At 41.4% G+C, this 21,492-nt stretch overlaps 1 protein-coding gene across 1 annotated transcript in view; it reads right to left on the bottom strand.

The window, feature by feature from the left end:
* Positions 1–21,492, bottom strand: part of LOC118341865 (filamin-C-like) — a 41,245-nt gene that overhangs the window by 11,430 nt on the left and 8,323 nt on the right. Inside the window, exons 10-40 of the mRNA XM_035680270.1 lie at positions 20,973–21,095; positions 19,327–19,464; positions 19,071–19,197; positions 18,536–18,672; positions 17,857–18,050; positions 17,652–17,765; positions 17,236–17,379; positions 16,799–16,922; positions 16,508–16,668; positions 16,340–16,430; positions 15,930–16,099; positions 15,736–15,853; positions 14,875–15,137; positions 13,808–14,405; positions 12,199–12,372; positions 9,741–9,903; positions 9,478–9,638; positions 9,218–9,385; positions 8,577–8,700; positions 8,330–8,486; positions 5,595–5,784; positions 5,482–5,505; positions 5,008–5,255; positions 4,495–4,587; positions 3,621–3,720; positions 3,077–3,217; positions 2,715–2,843; positions 1,883–2,056; positions 975–1,136; positions 443–646; positions 86–238 (exon numbers count right to left, since the gene is read on the bottom strand). Of these exons, the coding sequence (XP_035536163.1) occupies positions 86–238; positions 443–646; positions 975–1,136; positions 1,883–2,056; positions 2,715–2,843; positions 3,077–3,217; positions 3,621–3,720; positions 4,495–4,587; positions 5,008–5,255; positions 5,482–5,505; positions 5,595–5,784; positions 8,330–8,486; positions 8,577–8,700; positions 9,218–9,385; positions 9,478–9,638; positions 9,741–9,903; positions 12,199–12,372; positions 13,808–14,405; positions 14,875–15,137; positions 15,736–15,853; positions 15,930–16,099; positions 16,340–16,430; positions 16,508–16,668; positions 16,799–16,922; positions 17,236–17,379; positions 17,652–17,765; positions 17,857–18,050; positions 18,536–18,672; positions 19,071–19,197; positions 19,327–19,464; positions 20,973–21,095 (5,067 nt within the window). The remainder of the gene's footprint in view (positions 1–85; positions 239–442; positions 647–974; positions 1,137–1,882; positions 2,057–2,714; positions 2,844–3,076; positions 3,218–3,620; positions 3,721–4,494; positions 4,588–5,007; positions 5,256–5,481; positions 5,506–5,594; positions 5,785–8,329; positions 8,487–8,576; positions 8,701–9,217; positions 9,386–9,477; positions 9,639–9,740; positions 9,904–12,198; positions 12,373–13,807; positions 14,406–14,874; positions 15,138–15,735; positions 15,854–15,929; positions 16,100–16,339; positions 16,431–16,507; positions 16,669–16,798; positions 16,923–17,235; positions 17,380–17,651; positions 17,766–17,856; positions 18,051–18,535; positions 18,673–19,070; positions 19,198–19,326; positions 19,465–20,972; positions 21,096–21,492) is intronic.

Below are 21,492 nucleotides of genomic sequence, written 5' to 3'. Positions count from 1 at the left end.
GTACAGTGATAATAAAGTTGTCTGTTTGTACAGTGTTAATAAAGTTGTGTGTTTGTACAGTGATAATAAAGTTGTGTTTTTATACCTGGGACGTGTTGGTCGGCGAACTTGATGTTGATGATGTAGTTTCCAGGCTCAGTTGGACAGTAGGTGACTTTACATGTCCCGTCCTCCACGTCCTCACAGTTAATGTCCACTTTACTGGGACCCTCGATGGACAGACCCAGACCCCCATAACCTGAGAGCACCGAGGAGGACAGAGGGGATTAAAATAACAAATATCCGGTGTCTTCCAATCAGAGTTTTTTATCAATAACTTTCAAAGAAGTCCACCATTAAAACTGAGTCTGAGGAAGATCATACGAACAGCTAATAAACATACTCTTTCCTCAGATGTCGGATATTAACTAACTCCCTGTTTAAACAAAGGTGTTATTCATACCTGCGTTCCTGGTGTCAACGATGAACTCGGCCACCTCGAAGGTATGCCCCTCCACCAGCCCCTGACCGTAAACCTTCACCTTGCTGGCGTCTCCGATCTCCGACTGACCGACCATGATCTTAAACGGACTGTTGGTCACGTGTTTCCCGTTCTTCTTCACGCTCACCACATGTTCGCCTACTTCTTTCGGTGTGAACGAGATCCCTGCTGGCAGAAAGAACCATTGTCAGAAACTGGAGTTCATTTTGTTCTTCCTTCTATCATCTATTAAACTGATTCTTGGAGATTTTACTTCAAAATGTACTTTCCTAAAATCAGTTGCACAAATGAAAATTTCAAAAACTCACTGATTATTGCTGATATAAGTTATCTTTGTGTTTGACTAAACAACAAAAAATATGATATAAAAAAGGTACTGAGCAATTTGTCATGTTTTCTCACATTTTACCAAAGTTCTTTTGAAGAATTTACATTGCATACCAAACGTTTCTTAACAAAAAGACTAAAACGTGAACTTTGAGTGAAAACCGACCGATGTGTCTGTTGGGTAGCCTCTTCAGCAGACACGGCTCCTCGTTTCCAGACGGCGCTCTGATGCTCGCCATCAGGCTGCTCAGGTCCGTCTCTGTGATTTTCAAGGAAACATCTGTTGCTGTGCCGACGTTGAGCTGAGATGTCCTCATGGAGTCGTCACCTGGAGATCAGTCATATCAAAACAGAAAAAATATATAAAATAATACAATGTAATCACAAAACAGAAACCTATTAAAAGGTTGGGAACAGAGACTGAGATATAGTGACATTTCATTTAAGTTAGTGCAACTGATCACAAAAAGTCTAAAATGTCAAACTTTAATTTTCTCAATACTGAAAAGATATCTTTAGTTTACTTTAGGCAGAAACCTTTCATATCAAAAAATAAATTATAGTTAAACAATATTGGAAACACAGTTGGCTACATAAACAATAAATAATAATTGTCCCCGTCTTTCATATCTAAAAAGGACAGTGGACTACAAAGAAAGATAAAACGGAGTATCGTCTGCATAAAGTGAAACTGAATCCCATGACTATATACAAAGAGACAAAGGAGAAGAATTTATTAAGAAAATAAAAGTCATCACAAAATTTTACCCTGAGGAACTCCATAATATGACAGGGCTAAAGTAGTGGGGCTGTGATTGATCAGTTTGTTATCAGCACCAATCAGCTGATGTAACTGAAGCAGAGAGTCTACAAATTCCACCATAGAGGAGCTACATTTTTTTAGCTGGTTAGCTCTGGTTTGTCAAAAAATAAGGGAGTAAAAGACAAGTGAAATGTTTAGATGAAGAACTAGAGAAGCTTGTAATAAGCAGAATGACGTGCAGCTAAAGGAATTCAAAAAGGGTTCACTTCCATCTAAAATGCACACACACACAGGGTACAGTGTTTCAGTACCAGTGATCTTGGCCGTGAAGGGGCTGCCAGGGATGTGTTTGTCATCAAACTTGACGATGATGTTATAGTCTCCTGGTGCGGTGGGCAGGTACGACACAGTACAGGTCCCGTCTTTGTTGTCTTTACAGCTGATCTCAGCTTTAGACGGACCTTCAACGGCCAGAGAGAGACCACCTGCAGAGAGAGACAAACAAATAAAGCCCTGGTCCTTAATGATGGCTCTGTAAAACTAAGGGCAGGTTATAATTAAACCTGTACTACATAATCTAATTCCATCAGTACATAACACATCAAAACAACATTGTTCTGATTCACACTTACAGTCACTTCTATGCCTCTTAAAATCAACCTCCTGCAGTATCCTGTTTAAATCAATGTAAAATTAAAAACTATAACAGCTTGAGCGTCCTTTCTTTTAGCACTGCAAAGCTAAGGCTTATGTCTTTAACATCAGCTTTAGGTGACATCACTACACTACGTTACCAAGAGCAACTAAACAAAAAATGTTTACGATTACAAACAGGTCACATTTTTGTATTTTCTTAATTATGACTCAATTTCAATACATTTTTCAATGATTATAGTTTATTGATTATTTAACATTTTAGCTGAGGTTGTACAGATTTTAGGGATACAAATCATTTCAAGATATTCGAAAAAGTGACGTCACAATAAGCAAAAACACCAATGTAAGCACTGGAGGATCATTTCTATTGGCGAGTATAATTGAAGTTCTATTTCAATATAAAAGCTTTCCAACGACTCAGAGGGCATAATCCCTTCATTTCCTGCAAGGCTTTTAATGTGAAACATCTGCAGTAGTTGTTGATACCTTCTCCAGCGTCTTTAGTAACAATGGTGAAGGTGGCCGGTCTGTTCACCGTCCCATGAGTCAGACCAGGGCCATACGCCGTCACATGACCACTGTTAATGGCATCAACGTAGAACTGGAGTGGACTTCCTGTAACAGAGAAAACACAAGGGGACTATCATGAATAGCAAAGTTTGATAACGTGGATTGATAGACAATGTCCAATTCATCCTAAAGTCGAGCTGTTTGCTGATGATACTCTACTGTTTGTTTCCAAAAACTGAGACCTCTGACTGAATTAATCCTTGTTGCTCCGAACGAGCCTGAACAGCAGAAAACATGTAAACAAGTAAATATGAAGTAGATACGTGATCTGGTGTTACCTGGGATATGGTTTCCATCATACTTGATGTCCATCTCGTGCAGGCCTCGCTCTGTCGGGGAGTATTTCACTGTGACGGTGCCGTCTTTGTTGTCTGTGATGTGAGGACAGGCAGTTCGCCCGGACGGCATTCGCACTTCACCTGGAGGACAAAATATACAAACAGTTGTTGTTAACTTACCTTGGCTCCCACTGTGAGTAAACTATACCACTACTACTAAATTTTATAAGGAGTAGGGTAGCTGCAAAACTCTTGAAAAACATTGATGCTCTTATCCAGAGCCAGTGTTTGGTTTGTCATTTCCAGGCTACTGTAGAAACATGTTGGTTCAACCTGGCGGACTCTGAGACAAGACAAAAAACGACGACAAGGAAACGAAAAGTTTATCACAAAGACACAAAAAACATGATGGTTCAACATGGCAGACTCCACCAGAAGAGGACCCTGTGCCTCTGTAGATAAAAACAATTCCTATTATCAACTGATTAGACACTGATGAAAAGATTAGAGACAAACAAACTGAAATGAAGAGAGCAGCTCTGACCTGTGATCTCTCCTTTCTGCACAGTGAAGGGAATGACCAGACTGAAGGGGCGGAGCATCGGCTCCATCCCGTCCACGGGGCTGATGGGATCATCGGTGGCCTAAACCAGAGCCAGAGGGGAGGAGTGTCAGTGTCACCATACTGGGAACTCTGGGACACCGTCCAGAGAGAGGAGGAGGAGGAGGAGGCGGAGGAAGGACAGCATGCTGAGAGAGCATCAGGCTGGATGCACAAGGATTTAACAAAGCATCCTTTTTAACTGTTAAAAGTTTAAGTTGCTACATAAACAGTAATATAACATATAATATTTTACTCAGACCCTAATAAATGTAATTAAAAAACAATAAAATAAATAAATACTATGAATAAAATACAAAAACTAAGCAAAATAATAAAAGATAAAATAAAGTTAAAAAACATAAAAATAAAATAATACAAACAAAAACAATTACACTAAATTGGCTGGCTCTTGGCCAGGTCATCGTAAATGAGAATTCATCCTCAAAATAATAAAAATAAGATACAATTTAAATAAAAGTAAAATAAATGAATAAATAAATAAAATAAGGATTTTATTAAATTAAAGTGACGTGATAAAATAATATAAAAAATCAAATAAATGGATAAATAATAATAATAAAGCTGGATAAAATAAGAAATAAAAGCTGAGCAGCCTGAAGCTCTTTATTTTCTTAATAAAAACTAAAACTTGCAGCTGAAGTTGAACATGAAGTTGGCTGCTAGCTGATAACAGATGATCGTGCAGATTAAACATGCAGCATGCTGAGCCAATAGAAGATCAATAAGTGCATGTGGGTTGTTATTGACTGTAGGTCTGGGACAGCTCCAGTAAAGAGGACAGGATCCTGTGTACCCATTGAGGGGAGAAGCCCACATAGGGAGTGAAGGCCTGCTGTAACTGAAGCTTGTCACATGGTTCCTCTATTATTGGGACGGTATCACTCGCCTGACAGGGAACAAGGTACAACCTTTAGAAAAACACACCTTCATGCACAAACACACAGTCTCAGTAAGGCTGCAACCACGCCTTCAACAACATCAGTTAGAGAAGACACAACATGCTACACAACATTTGTAAAACCGCATTTTATCACAGTATTAGAATATTACAGAAGACCATTTCTGCCAATGTAACGGTTTATTAAATAAATTAATTTAACTTTTTTTGAGTTTTTCATTATTTTGAGAAAGTTTTTTATTCTATCCATTATCCATCACATTGGTGGAAACAAGCTTCCATACAGAACATTGATCCAGTTCCCTTTTGGACTTTTTCCAGTGTTAATGATTTTCAGCTGGCTTCAGGTATAATGATCCTGTAATAAAAGCTGATCATCACAGCGAACCGAACCATGGTGCCACTCACCACCACGTGGAAGGGGCTGTTGGGAATGTTTTCCCCTCCGAATCGAATGGTGATGACATATTTCCCGGGCTCCGGAGCCGTGTAGTAAATATCAAACGTCCCGTCGGCGTTCTCCACCACGTCTACATCCAGCTCCGCGCCGTCAGGGGTCGATACCTTACAGGTGACTTTACCTTTCCCAGCTGCCTTTGCATCCACGGTGATGACCGTCTCCTCTCCGATCTGAATGGTCGGGCCGATACCTGATCCTGACGAGACAGAGCAGGATGTTAATCAAGATTGATCACCTCGACTATTTTTTTCTTTTTAATTGAAAAAAAAATGCTGCTAAACTGAAGTCATAATTTGGAGAAATTTTAGAGTAATTCTGTCATTATAATAAGATACAGAATCAATAATCTGTATGCTAATGGTTGCTTCCATTGCAACCACCCAGGTTGTATAATTAGTATAAAGTATAATCAGTTCACTCACCCAGTCCGTGACCTCCGATTGACACTGTAGGAAAACAACAAGAGACTCAGTGATGCTGTGACAGTTTGATGAAATCTGATTGGTTGCCAGAGGAGAGAAGGGCGGAGTCTGACCTGTAACCAGACATTTGCTGGCGTCTCCAGTGGGGAGGGCATGGATGCGGTACGGTGAGTACGGGATCTCGTCTCCTCCGTATTTGATGGTGATGGTGTACCGTCCCGCCATGTCCGGTACGTAGGACACCGTGTAAGTCCCGTCTCTGTTGTCCCGGATGTTCGCCTTCTTGGGTTTTCCCTCTGGATCCTGGAGACACAGACAGGAAGTCAGCTGTGTTTTATTGCTGTAGGACACCACTGTGCTGTAAGTGAGGTACTGGCCATCAGTGGTCTCTACTGTAGCTGTAACGACTGATCCCATCTAACATCAATTTCTGTATCGGTGTCTTTTCACACTAAGTGTAACGTCTGCTGTGGTTACACTTTTATTTTTCTTGCATGTTTTTGTCCAATTTTTGTTTACTTACTTACTAAATTTAAGTTCCCAGCATCAATTGTGAGAAACACTTTCATTAAATTTATTGTGAAAAGCAAACGTTTCAGTTTGGTCTCAATGGTGATGATTTCCGGTGGACATAACGTGATATAAACATGCTACATGCTACAAAAGGGTTTCATTATAAATGTATCACGACTCTCTGCACGCTGCCCCGGTGCCAAACCGCCGTTCCAACGGCCGTTACTTCAAAATGCATCATCTTAGCTAGTAGCATCATTGTTGGCTAAAATCAACACCGTTTGTCACCGTTTGTCAGAATACATATGTTAGAAATGAGCAATAACATTAGCAAGCAAGCTAAAATTAGCCAGGTAGCTGCAACCCAGCCACGCTGAATAACGTTATCCGTCGCCGACTGCCCCACAACACCAGCCAACAAAGCCACCGTAGAGGGAACTTTATCATGTTTTATCTGCCACGGGGGCAACCAAGAAGGCACTTCTGAGGCTTTTTTTAACATACCAACTGGTGGAATTTGGTTCTCAAGTACAGATTTTCTTGGATTTCATCATCTCTGTTTCCATTCAAACCAAACTGTGTCATCCAGAAACTGCTGACGGATCCTGAAGGTTTGAGACCAGTGGTGTTCACAGTGCTCACATGTACTGTTCACAGTTCAACGTCACACAGGAGCTAACTACCGAATGCAGCAGAGGAGGGGTGGATGGATGGAGGCAGGTTTACGAAGCACTCCGGTTAGTGGAGGACTGAACACCACATCTGTCTGTTAGATCATTAGACAAACTGAATGGAGGTCAGTTCACAGGAAGACTACAGAGGAAGGAGTGGGGGGGTCGCTAGCTAACTGGCTAATCTAATGTACATCAATTGGCAGTTAGCTAGGTAGCTAGTGTTTTGCTAACCCTAGCCAACTTAAGATGTGACTATATATACATATGTATGAATATATATCTTTTATGTTTTAACCATCTTCAAAAATAATTACTGTAGATTAGCTAGCTAGTTAGCTAGTGTTTTTGAAGATGGTTGAAAGATAAAAATGTGGTTGTCTAGATATAGTAACATAGATTAGCCTATCTAGCATATCTACAGGAAAGGAGGAAGTTGACCGAGGTTCTGACCGAGCAGAGCAAAAAGGGGATTGGTAGTCTTACAACTGACCCTTCCTATTTCCTTCTTCATTTAGTAGCTGTTCTGGAGCTTTCAAACATATCACATCAACTTCATCTGAAAGAACTACACTTATTTGTATCATATATGTCTTTATATCCCCTGTTTTGGGTGAACAAAGGGAGGAAAGGAAGGAGGGGAGACATGAGACGAGGTGATGGGGGAGGGAGGTGAAAGAGTTGAGTTCAGGCCTTACGCAGCCTCTCTTATGAATACTGAAGGGGATGGTTTTCTTTACTATATGTGTCTCCCACACCCTCCTGCCCCAGTCCTCCACAAACACAGAGGCCTCGCGCCTGCACCCATCCGGACCCTGCAGCAACAGCAACAAGCCCCCAACGGGGAAACAGGAAGTTACATGGAGAGTTTGAATTAAGGGGTTAAAAGAGAAAGATTATGAGAAATTACATGTCTATTATGAGTCTTATTACAGCTCACATTCATCTTCACTTGTCTGTATGATTATGAACTGTTTCCTGTTGTCAACGTAAGGCTCATCGCCCGATCACACCAGAGAATGATGATTTATAGCCTCACCAGTGGACCCAGCACTCTGTACATTACTCTGTTATTTATCAGCGACTTTCTCAAGATCTCACAGCTGTCTGCTTTTTGCCGTGAGAAGTCTAACATATGCCAAGCCTTGTGAGTTTTTCACACGACAAGATTACAAATAAAATCAATGCAAACATGGGAATAAACACAAATTTGTACCAGGTGATAATAATGGGGAGAATCCGCAATATTGCTATAGTGCTATAAATTCTGGTGTGATCGTGCCTTTAGCCTGAGCTGGCTACACTGATGCTGATCAATTATCTGCACAAAAACAACACAACAAAGTACCCAGACACTGTTGTTTTTGTGTGTATCCTGGATGAAATGATCACATTAATGTTCGATACTGTGGTTTAAATCCCCTCACACTGCCTCTTTAAGTAGTATTATTTAATGTCCTGGTTACAGATTTTACTTATTTACAAAATCAGAATTCATATTCTGCCTTGAAACTTAAGTTGCTTTATCTTTTTTCTATAGTTTTCAAAATGTAAATCAGTCAAGACATTACATACATTATATAGGCCGTCCTGAGCGGGTTTCGGGGTACCCTTTTAGGTGTAACCCTGTTCTTTCTAAGTCCGGACAGGAATCTGAGACTCACCAGTATCTGAACCGTGAGCAATCCCTCTCCGGCATCTCTGGCATCGATGGTGAACTCAACCGGGAGACTGGCTGGAACTCCGGATGCATTAAGACCTGGACCGCTGGCTCGAACTTTACTGGCGTCATGAGCCGGTAACGTCTTGATCTTAAAAGGACTAAGAAGAGACAGTTTGAAAGGTGAAAGGTGAAACCTGAACCGGTAAGATCATGACTTACCGGTACATATGAATCTCTTTGGTACTGACCTGCGAGGGACCTCCTGATCAGCGTACTTCACGCACACCGTGTACGGACCGTCGTTGGCAGGAGTGTAGTTGACCGTGTGAGTGCCGTCGCTGTTGTCGGTGATGCTGATTGGCTCCGCCACACCTGAAGACCCCCCAGAGGTTCAAAAGAAAGAGTTTCAAAATAAATTCTACCAAAGTTTGGACTTTAAGATCGACCTTCACTTCTAGAAGGGACTGGTTCTGAACTAGGACTGAGTAAGTGACTGAGAACTGAGGGTGAAGACTCATCTATGGTTATGACTTGAGGGTTGGACTGACTGTCTTGGCTCTAGATGGAATTGATCATCTGACTAAAATTTATCAGTGTTTCAGATCCTTTTGGTATTCAATCATCCAGTTCCGGAGGATGGTTTTTTGGTTTGGGTTTCACCTGGATATAAGTACTTGGGCTGGGTAAGTATCAAGGCTAAGCATAAAGATTATTCATAGAAAACAATCGGTGTGGCTGTTTTGATGTTTGAAGTTTCAACACCTTCACAGATCATAATATGTGGCCTTTACAAACAAGAACCGCTGACTGACTAAATCCTCAATCCTTGGTAAATCCGACCCTGAAGGATTAGTGGATGAAACTTGCAGGTACATAAACAGGGTCTTACCCGTGGGCCCGTAGAGCTGGACCTCCAGGGGGGCCACCCCAGCCTTACTGCTGTCTACAGTGAAGGTCTGGGGGACGTGGGCTCGGACTCCACTGCCCAGGCCGGGACCTGAACACCTCACTTTACTGGGATCCACCAACTCTCGCACTGGAACCCGAAATGGACTCCCTGTAGCACATAGAGAGGTGGCCAGAAATTAGTGAATGCTGTACCTGTAACAGAATCAAATCTAAACCCTACAGGCCGGTTCAGATCAACACCTGGGATAGGAAGGCCTCCAAAGGTGATGTTGACGTCGTACTCTCCAGGAGTGAAAGGAATGTACTCCACGCTGCAGCTGCCATCTTTGTTATCCTTACATGACATCTTCGCCTCAGATGGGCCCTCGATGGCCAGGCCAAGACCTCCGGTGCCAGCACCTCTGAGGAAGAGACCGGGTAGAGGAGAAAGAAGAGGAAAGTTTGGATGGACTGAAGTAAGGGCACATTCAGATTTGTTTTTTTAAAATCAAACAAAAAATCACCTGGTCTCGACAGTGAAGCGGTTTGGTTTGTTAACCAGTCCTTCCTCCAGGCCTGGACCGTAGGCTCTGACTCGACTGGGATCGCAACCCTCCGTCACTGAAACCCTGAACGGACTCTTAGGCACCGAGACCTCATCAAACAACACTTCAATCAGATGCAAACCTGCAGACAGACACAGAAAGATCAAGTTAGTTTAACATGTAGCGTTTAGCACCCAAAGCACCAGACGTCAAGGTACGGTAGCTTGGATGTTGATGAGTGTGGATGCTGGGAAATATGACTGGTGTATCCATTGACAGTACATATAATGGCTTCTGGGTCTGTAAAGTGAAGACAATGAGGAAGTGTCTTAAACCTGCATTCTTTCTAATGGCCAGCAAGCATTGGCTGCAAGAAAATAGTACTGAATCTAGAATGAGCCGACTTCTGACTGGATTTATCAGCTCAGTAAACAGTTTCCTGATGAGTTCATGGTTTCAGTCTCTAGTTTCAGACAGACCATAAGGCAGGGTATGCTTTTATGTATTCTTTATATAATCGGGTTTTACCCAACCCTGCATATGACAAAGAGTTACTGTAAACTTGTTTCATCCTTACTCACACTAACATCATTACCCAGTGAAGCTTTACGTTCAGTCTCTGGCTCAAAGGAACTTTGATATTTGACTGATACTAACTTTCCTTCCAGCCAGTGGAGGGTTTTGAACCAGCAACCCTTTAGCTACCAACCTATAAAAGTGTGTTTTAGAGCAGCAGAAGACGACAGAATCATTCAAATCTCAGTCAGACTGAAGCCTCCACAGGGGAGAGTATTTCTGTCCCACAATGCATTACTATCAGTGGAAAACCATCTGCTGCGAGCAGACAGACTCCAGCTATTAATACCAGCCGCTCATCCCTCCCACTTCTCACTCTGCTATCCTTCCCTTAACAGTTATAGGCCTCTTTTATTTCAGCTCACACACATTTTATATCTTTATGTTTCTGTTGCAGCTCTTTACCTGAGTTACTTGAATCACTGCATTCTTAAAAAGTTCCTTTTGCCTCTAGATTATTGTAAGACAGATTTACGACTGCAGAGCTTGCCAAGTGACGATTAAAAATACTATACTATAAATACTATAAATATACTGGAGCACTATTACTATCACATTGGGGTTTCATTACTTTGACCAGTGAACCTTGGCTGACCTGAGGCGTCCTTTTTGTTTGTTTTCAAGCATTTCCATTAAATACCAAGACAGATTGGATCTGTTATAGCTCCCCTGTGACATGAACGCAGCATTAAACTCAGCTGAGTTTTATTCTGCACGTTAACACACTAGCATGTTAAGCTCGGCCTATTGCTGTCCAACTATTAGCATCATACCTATATTTAGTACATGTAATAGTAAACAAGTGTTAAGTATTAGACGTATTAAATTACGTGATGATGTCTACCATCTAGTATTTAGCATGTTAGCAAGCTAAGGTCAGTCTGTAAGTGTGCTACCAGAATGTTGTCATTGCTACGTTTATTGTTAATGTGCATGTTAGCTATAAGATGTTAACATACTGATGATTACCACATATGTAGCATGTTAGCATACTTGAGTTAACATTGAAAATATATGTAGGCCTGTTATGTAGCTGTAAATTAGCTACTAAAATTGAGCCTGTTTGTATGCTACCATTAGCATGTTAACATGCTTACATGTAGTATGTTCTAGTACCAATGGTTTATATCCTGATGACTTGTACTGTTGTATTATTTATTATGTTAAAAGGTGTTCAACTATAATACTCAAAGCATGTTAACATGTTATTGTGATTAAAATTCACTGCAGTGTTAGCTTAGTTTTTGAAGCCTGTTAGCGCCCTACTGTTAGCATGTGCCTAAATGAAGTACCTTTAATAAACATGATACTGTAATTAATAATATCACTCAATCATTTATGTAAACAAATAGCATCAGAAAACTTAAAAAACTTCCTGTCAGTCTCCTGACAGGAGACTGTCTGCTTTAATCCTGACAGGAGACTGTCAGGATTAAAGCAGGTTTTGAATAAAATGCTGAAATGTTTTTTGCTTTGAATGTTGGTGGTGGGGTCACATTGTGTTTACATTTGGAGTCTGCCTATTACAGGATCTGTCAGATTACCACATTAACATGATGAAATCATTCTGGAGCAACAAGTTTAATTGTTGCCACAAATGCCTTGCTGGCCTCTTTCCCTCTACTGTGGCACAGAGAAAACAGAAGCTTTATGAAGCCACAAGGAACATTTCAACATTGCAATGTGTTTCTGTGGAAAAACATCCATAAACCAGCAGTACGCCCTCCTCCCGCCTGCTCCCACATTCATTCTCTGCTGACCGAAGCACTTTTCAGCTCAAACATATCAGCAGTCCAGCAGATTGTGTCATCACCTCCGGCCTCGAAGGACACGTGTTAATATGTGGAATAAAAGGCCTCACCATCCTCGTAGGGTGTGTACTCCACTCTGTACGTCCCATCGCCTTTGTCCGTGATGTAGGCGTCGGTGTTGGCGCCGGATGGATTGGAGATGCAGGCCTTGATATGGCTGCCGCCACTCTTATAGTGAGCCCGGGCGTCCACTGTGAAATGGGTGGTCACTTCCCTCAGGACACCTGCAGAGAGGAAACCAAAACGTAATGAGAGAAGAAAACAACAATACTGGAAATTAAACCTCAGTACTTTCTGAAGGAGAGACGACCAGAATCTGACTTTCTTGCAGCATCAACAAAACAGAACAAACTGTAGTCAAGTTTGAAGCAGCTGAACCAAGTTAAAGGTAGCTATGAGCTAGCCACAGCTAACCTTAGCTAGAGAAACATTTACACTTGTTTTCCAACCTGTTTCCTGTCATTGAAAAACCTATTTTGATGTAAGTCAGTTTGTTAGCCTGCGTAAATGACACAGCAGTCTGTTTTCCAGCGAGCCAGTATTTCCCCACTGTGAACCTAGAAATGTTAAATACAACAGTTTTCTGTTAGGAATGTTTAGTCTGGATCTCCAGCATTGACAAACTGTCAGATGCTAACCTGCATATTTTAGAGAATTAGCATAATTAGTCTTATTAAGATTCAAGATTCAAGAGGTTTATTGTCATAATCAGCTATACAGACAATATCTCAGCAGCTGATTGGCTGATTTGGACAATATAGGAGATTTTGGGGTTATTGAGGACGCTGATTTCTGACATTTTTAAAGTGAAAATATTTCAACTCCTGGTGGGCTGATTGTGATTCATTTTGAAGTTATTTATATTCTTTATACATAAATGCAGAAGCAAAGACATAGGTCGATGAAAAAAGCTACGCAGCAAAAAAACGGCATCAAAACTGAAGAAATATGACGTTCATTACATTCAGACCAACAACATTTCTTGATTGAAAAATGCAGGTCCAATGTATGAAGCATCGATAATATTTCTGTCACAAAAAGAAGCTAAATGCAACACGTTCATCTATAATGAGCCCAAAATAGAAAAAAAAAAACATAATGAGAAAAGTGTAGCCTACAAAACTGCAAATGTGCTCCTGTGAGTTTATTAACTGTGATAATTGACTCTGGAGAAGTCCAGGAGGCCAGTAAATAAACCACTGAGGGCTGACTCACACTGAGCAGACTCCAAACCAGATCACACAGTCCCTTCATCGTAAAAATAGACCTCAGAACAGCAGTTTGGAAACCATAGTTCAACAATGTGTGGCTCTAAACCAGAGCGTTTATTCACATTAGTCACACATTTTTCTGTTCTGAAAGGAGCCAAATTTGCTCTCACTAAGTGTCCATTATGGATAATTAAGGTAAATTGAGGAAATTAGGGTGTGAAACAAATTCAACAATGGTGAAAGTCATGTACCCCTGCCTCAAATTCTACTTACTAATTAATGTACAAAATTAAACTCGATGCAGATTTTAAAGGTGTTTTCATTGGTAAATTAAAGATTAATTAATGGTATTTTAGAACTATGTAATATATCTGGTGTCAGGTATGATGGATTTATAGCCAGCTCTACCACCTTGTAACTGGGTAGAATAATATCTTTAATCTCTCACCTCTGGGTTCCACTCCTGGTCCGTAGACCTTCACCCCACTGGTGTCGACAGCCGGGTCCACCTGTAGTCGGGTGGGGAACTTTGGCACTGCGTGTCCTCCATATTTGATGGTGATGGTGTACATGCCGTGGAACTGTGGGATGTAGGTGATGGAGTAGGTCCCGTCGCTGTTGTTCTGGATGTGAACTTCGGCTTTGGCTCCGGAGTCTGAGATGATCTCGATGGTGAGCTCAGCCTCTCCAGCTTTAGAGCAGTCCACTGTGAAGGATCCGTCTTCGTTGACTTTCCCTCGCTCCAGGCCAGGACCGCTGGCCGTCACCTTGCTGGGATCAAACACCGACTGGACCACAGCCTTGAAGGGGGACCCGGGGATGTGCTGGTCTGCAAACAGGATGTTGATGGCGTACTCACCGGGCTCAGTGGGCAGGTACGACACAGAGCAGGAACCATCACCGTTGTCCTGGCATTCGATCTTAGCCTCACAGGGTCCCTCTACCGTCAGGCCCAAACCACCAGTACCAGCTCCCTTTGTGTCAATGGCAAAGGGGGCCGGTTTACCGACAACACCACCCTGAAGACCAGGGCCGTAGGCTCGAACCTGGAAGGTAAAAAGAGATGAGACACAAAGACATGTTGAAAAGGTTTGATAAAAGAAGTTAGCGTATGGTCAAAGGTTTGGAGCTAATCAGTCGCAACATAGATGGATTATTGAATAAGTACTGAACTGGTAGTTCCTATAAACCTGGGTCCAAAGAACACCAGACCAAGGGAGGGTTATTTAGAAAAGTGTATCTGGACCAAGAAAAATATACTTGGACCCATAAAAATTTACTTGGATCAGGACTGCCAACCATCTAGTGAGTTTTGCCTGTAACAGCTGCCCGAATTAAGTTCACTATCGATGCAGGAATGGGATACACAATATGATGCTTCTCGATCTTTTACATGTGGACAATTGCAAAGGATTTGCAACAAAACAAAACAGATTTTTAAAGATAAACACTGTTAATTAATTATAATTCTGAAGTGAAAGAAGCCTTAAGGAAAATGTCTTTACAGTAACTCACCTTTGAAGGGTCAGGTGGCATGACGCCCTCCACAGTGAACGGACTTCCTGGTATGGGGTTTCCGTCGTAGCTGATGTCCACTCTGTACGGCCCTTCCTCAGGGGGAATGTACTTCACCGTGTGCACCTCATTGGCTGTGCCCGACTCCAGCTTGCAGGGGATTGGTCGACGTGATGGTGAGGTGATCTTGACATCCAGTTTGCCCTGACCTCCAGCACCCTGAGTACTGACAGAGAACTCCTCATCCTTCCCAACGTCCACCTCTTTGATTCGCACACAAACACAGATACACAAGCAGTCTGTTTAGTTAATGCTTACTCATTATTTTAATACCAACACATATTTGTAGGTTATTTGTGAGAATTAAAAGCAATTTGCAACAACTTTCCTTAAATAAACAAGTCTTGGTACACAACATTACTTTAGTATTTGCAAGTCTGGGAAAAAATCTTCTGAGGAACACTTTATCCCAGACCAGAGTTTTGTGTTTTCCTTGGAGACAAGTGCAACCGTCAAAGTCCATCCACTAACAGTAGTTGTCGTTGCCACTGACAGACTCAGATTGTTATTCTCAGTATCTGACAGCATCATTGAAAGGAATCCTACAGAGATAGACCTTTAGTTTCTACTGCTGCTCCATCAGTCAATGTTATTATGTGACTTTGGTGTTTAAGTTCACATCTGAACTAACCCTTCAGTTGTTTGGAAGGATTATGTTACAGCCTGTTTCACTGCTGCTGGCTGCAACGCTTTCGCTTGTCATAAATACTGAAGTTTCCCTTTAACCTGAACTTGACTTCCTGTATGATAAAATGTTTTCTCATTTCCTCAAGTAACAACCAGCAGTGCGGATGTACTCACTGTTGTTCAAACCCTGAACTTTGACCTTGTTGAGGTCCAGCGGGGGGGCCACACTAATGTTAAATGGACTTTTGGGGATGGGGTCTCCTCCGTGACACACAGTGATGGACATGTTCCCCTGATGGAGACACAAACCTCAGTTAACATCAGTTTATTTATCAGCTCACACTTTATAAATCAAAGTGTTTTCTGACCTGCTGGATGGCGGTGTAGCGGACGGTGTACGAGTAGTCATGGTTGTCGATGATCTCGAAGTCTCTGACCGCTTCACCTTTGGCTGCTCCAGTAAAATGAACCTCAGGTTTGGCTTTACCGGCTCCCTTTGTGTAAATGGTGAAGTGAGTCGGTTTTCCAACTTCAACACCTGCAGAGAGAAATAAAAGAAGTTTAAATACAAATAATCTGGAGGTTTATTACAAAGAGAACCACTACAGTGAGTAATGAAGTAAAAAGTACACTTGTCTCTGAGATACAGTGGAGTAGTAGTATTTAGTATAAAATAGCATAACATGGAAATACTCAAATAAGTTAAGTATTTTAGTGAATTTGTACTTGTACTTGTACCAGTAACTCAACCAGTCATTATGATGCGAAATCAGCTCACCTATCTTGTTGAGTCCAGGTCCCTCTGCTCTGACTTTAGCTGCATCATGGGAAGGATCCACCTTTATTCTGAAGGGGCTGATGGGAATTTCCTTTAAAATGAAAGGTGAAGTTTAATGTCTCGTTTAAACAGGTTTAACAGAAGCAGTTCACCTGTCTCCGCTCTCACCTGGTCGGCGAACAGCACCATGATGGTGTACTGACCGGCACCTGGAGGCGTGTACTTCACCGTGAACGTGTCGTTATCGTTCTTGATGATGTCAAAGTCAATGTCGGCCTCTGCAGGACCAACAACACCTGGAGCACACTTGATCCCAATGCTGACATCGCCTACAGGTAATAACAGTACCAATATGAAAATTAGTGAAATAAAAGCAAACATCATCTGTAAAACAACATATTGACAGTAATGTAATGGAAATAACAGTTTAAAAGACATTGATAGATTTTGATGTCCCACCCTGTCCGGCCTCGCTGCAGTCCACAGTGAAGTATGTCGGCTCGTTGGCCTTCAGTCCCGTCTTCTCCACACCTGGACCGTAAACCTTCACGTTCTCTGGATGACTGCCTTCTCCTATCGTCACCTGGTCCCCAATGTACAATGTGGATAAATAGTTAAACAATTACCACCCACAGTATTAATATCATTTATTTACTGTTAATCTTACTCCTTTCCAGTGGAGTACCTCATGGTTCTTTATTTGGTCCTCTGTTATTTACATTTCTATGTTGATGATGTGCAACTATGTATATCTGTGAAATAGGATCTTATTTTCAGTTTTCAAATGACGTTAGCGTTCAGTAATGGTTTTTTTTCTTACAGATTTAGCAGTACACATCTTGGTTTTACTGATTAAAGCTGTACTGGTGTAAATGTGTGTGACTGTGTTTTCTTACCCTGAAGGGGCTATTGGGGACGTTGACTTCACCCCAGGTGATGATGATGGTGTGTTTGATGGGTTTAGTGGGAATGTAAACACAGAAATAGGTGCTGTCTCCATTATCTGTGATCTGTATGTCGATGGGGAAACCCTCTGCATCCTGGAAGCACAAACAGATTTAATTTATTTCCAATCAAAATATCATCGTTAGTATGGAATGTAACTAAAAACATTTACTTCAGTACAAATTTAAGATATTTGTACTTGAGTATTTCCATTTTATGCTACTTAAGAAAGATTTTAATGTAGGACTTTTAATTTTTGTGGAGTATTTTCAAAGCATGGTATAACTACTTTTACTTAAGTAAAAATCTGAATATTTCTTCAACCACTGATCATCACACAAAAAAATATTATTTAATGAGTTCTCACCTGAGCGTAGAGCCTCAGCTCTCCTCTGCCAGCTCCATGAGTATCAATGGTAAAATCAGCAGGTTTGTTGACGATGCAGCCCAGCGGCTCCAGACCTGGACCGTAACATTTCACCTGAGGACGGGAGGATATATATTCAACACATCATGTTTAATAGTAACTTAACTGTGAAGTGGGTTTAAAATCAAGGAGGTTCTGGTCTAACGTTTTCTGAGAAGACGTCATTGGCAGCAGGCAGGATGTGGGCCATGAAAGGACTGTCCTTGATGTCCTCGTCATCACATATGACGTGCACAGCATAGTCACCCGGTTCAGTCGGCCAGTACCGAACATCGCATGACCCATCACCTTTATCATCGCACTCGATCTTTGCCTGAGAAGGACCCTCGATGGAGAAACCTGCAGACAGTGACACAAACTACATAATATACCACTCTTTTTGACCATAATTAGCATTTGTAAGCAGATCTCTCTCTCTCTTTCTTATTTGTATGTGCAGTTCTACATATATTTACAAAGACTGTAGCCAGTGGAGTACCTCAAGGTTCTATATTGGGACCTTTATAATTCTGTATCTGCATGTCACTACTTGGCCAAAGAAACCACAATAATCTGTTATTTACATTTCTATGAAGATGATGTGCAGCTATATATATCTGTGAGATAGTATTCTGTAAGCAAAACAAAGAAATATTTATATTTAGAAATACTTCTACCTAGCTGTTTATTTGGTTATTTGCTCACTTTCGGCTCACCACCTGCCCTCTTTTGGTTTAGGTGTATGTGCATATTCATGCATACTGCATCTTTAAGCCCAGCCCCCAACCAGCTGTCAGTCTTTCTGAGCAGCAGGTGAGAGTTCTGATTTATCCTTTGTGACATACCGAGTGTTCCCACCTCCGTGCCGATGGCCTCCACCACAAAGTCAGCGCTCTTCCCCACCATACCGGTCTCCAGACCTGGACCCCAGGCCCTCACCTTCTGAGGCCCCGCCTCCTCACTCACCTGAACCTCGAATGGACTGAAAACACACATACACACATTATTATAAACTGCAGAAAGATTGAAATTAATTAATTATATATTTACCTAATAAAGAATTAATCAGCAGATTAATTGAATGTGAAAATAATCATCAAATAATAATCAAACTTGAACAAACAACTTAAATATGAATTATTAGATTAAATTACCATGCACTGTATCTTAAAATATTCTGAACTGAATAAAAGTAAGGTTTATATATAGAGAGAGTTGTATGTGAGCAATACACTTTTAATGGGTCATCATAATCATAAAAAAACACTCTTATCTTTCTGCCTAACATATTACTGTGGTCTGTGTAAACCACTCAAGTACCTCAAAGTAACTTAATCGGTGTGATAACTAATGATGGAGAAGATCAGCTGAATATCTCACCTGCGTGGGATACTGTGTCCTCCCCAGGTGATGGTTATGATGTATTTTCCTGTCATGATGGGGTAATAATTACACTCATACATCCCGTTTTCCATCTCAAGAACCTTCACCGGCTCCTCCAGGCCCTCTGGATTCAAAATAAAGATCACACACAATCAGTACTGCTCATCGTGTACAGTGAAGGTGCATCACAAACCAAAAGACAGGTTTAAAAAGGAGAAATTATTATATGTATTTTCGAGTCTTGGCATCTTACTTGGTCCCTTTACGGTGACTTTGAGCTCCCCACTGCCGGCTCCTTTAGTGTAAACTTTAAAATCTGCCACTTCTTTCACTCTCAGGCCCTTCGGCTGCAGACCTCTGCCTGACGCCCTGCAGGCGTTCGGGTTACAGGCTGTGAGGAACAATCAGAAGATGTGGGTTAGATGGCGGGATGATGTTAAAATGATGAAACAAAACATTCACACAAACATCCACTCATGTTTTTCTAATTCCTAAGTACATCAAACCCTGAATAAAGACATCTGTCCAGTCCACACTGAATCTGACTTCTGTTTTGAGTTCAAACAAGCCTCAGTAAACTGTTTCCTAATGAGTTTAGGTCTCAATCTAGTCTAGTCTTCTTTCATACAGCATGATGTTTATGTAGTAAATGATGATCCCACTTAGAGTAAAATAGACAATAAACCAGGGAATGCTTTAGGGCAGGGCTACCTTGTGACTGACAAACCTAAACTGTGAACTTTTCTCTCATTTTTACTCTCTAAATCTAAGATTTAATTCTAACTCCTAACCCTTAATGTAAAAGAGAGGATTTACCAAAATAACAATACATCACAAAATCTCTAAAATTAAACATAGTTAAACCAAACAGACAGGCAGACGGCTGCAGGTTTGTCTCTGTTAGTCAGCAGATCAGTGCTGAGAGAAGCAGTTTGCGGAGGCTGAAAGGAAAAAGCAGCAAAGATGAAGACAAGATGAAGGAAACAGGATTATCTGTCTGGAGGACGAAGAGCTCAGAGCTGCAAGTTTGTGACTTCAGCAAGAGAAAAAGAATGAAATATAAATAAAATGTTCACAACTTTGGTTTTGAGAGAAAACACTTAAAAAAGTCACTGTAGTTCTCAGCTTTAGAAACATATAGAACATCAAAACAGACAAACAAAAAAGAAAGAGGAAAGGTGAAGCAGATGATAATGAGGAGGATGAAGGAGGCCATTATACATAAAAAAACACATCTAAATGGTAACATTCACTCTCATTAAGTGTATGGGAGGGTCAATGTATGTGCCGTTAAAATTGTTTGTTTTCACTGTTTTTCTAAATTTGATCAACATTGTTACTGTCATTAGTAGTTACTTTATTTAAAAAAACAATTTGTCATTTATGGATCAAAAACAAAAAACTAATACCATCTTATTTTTTCTGCTCAAGTCCAAAATAGGAAATGAAATAACGGCCACGGATCGATTTTGATTTTGATATTTAATTTGTCCGATTTGTGTGACCAGAAAGTTTGGCTACTCACTTCTTTGTGTACTGCACTTGATAGCCTCTTCTTGGACAATAAAAACACGGTTATGGGATGGGATGTTTTATGAATATCTGTCCCGGGACGCCTGATTTAACTTGTCTGTCTGTCTGAGGATGACGAAAAAATCATAGCTGTTCCTGAGGTGATCATAAATCCTGACAGCAACCACAGAGGACTCAACACATCCACATTCACTCTGTTTCTGGGCTGTAGAAGAACATAAAGCTGGTCAGAATGAAGCAGACGCTGCACATGCTGTAAAGCTGGGAAACCCCCTCCAGAGAGGTCAGAGTTTGAGTTGAGGTGGAAGGAAACCAGGCTAGCGCAGGCAGGCTCCAGTCACACCCCCGCCCCCAGCCTATACTAACTTGGTCGCCTGGGTTTGGGCGGTGTCGGAGGGGGGCCTCTCCTTGTCTTGTCTGAGGGTGGGGTGCGTATGGACTGAGGTCCAATCTGCACAGGAGACCCGGGTGGCGGGACGCTCTGTGGAACTGAAGGAGGGAACAACAGTGATGATACATTTGTACACAGGCAGAGACCTCAACACCAGCAGATACCCAGACCAGCAGACGGCCAGGCTGCCAGAACAGGAGGCAGAGGTAGGACCAAGTTGGGTTCTGCAAGTCAAAAGTGAGTCTTAAGCTGCTAACACTTTGGTCAAGTCTAGACTAACAGGTCAAGTCAAAGCAGGTAAGTCCCCAGTCAAGACAGGAAGTCTAAAGTCATAACAATGAAGTCAAGACAGGCAAGACCTGAATAAAGATTGTACATTTCATGTTATGTCTAAAGTAAACATTGGAAATCCCCATGTTGTTGTATTTTATTGTATTTAAATGTACCTGGCTGCTATTACAACCCAATTTCCCTTTGGGGATTAATAAAGTCTAT

Source organism: Morone saxatilis, unplaced genomic scaffold, assembly GCF_004916995.1.
Source record: "Morone saxatilis isolate NCDOM2014 unplaced genomic scaffold, NCSU_SB_2.0 Contig10, whole genome shotgun sequence".
In the NCBI taxonomy this organism is placed as follows: domain Eukaryota; kingdom Metazoa; phylum Chordata; class Actinopteri; family Moronidae; genus Morone; species Morone saxatilis.
The sequence above is the reverse complement of the archived record's forward strand: the minus strand, read 5'-3'. Positions and strand labels throughout refer to the sequence as shown.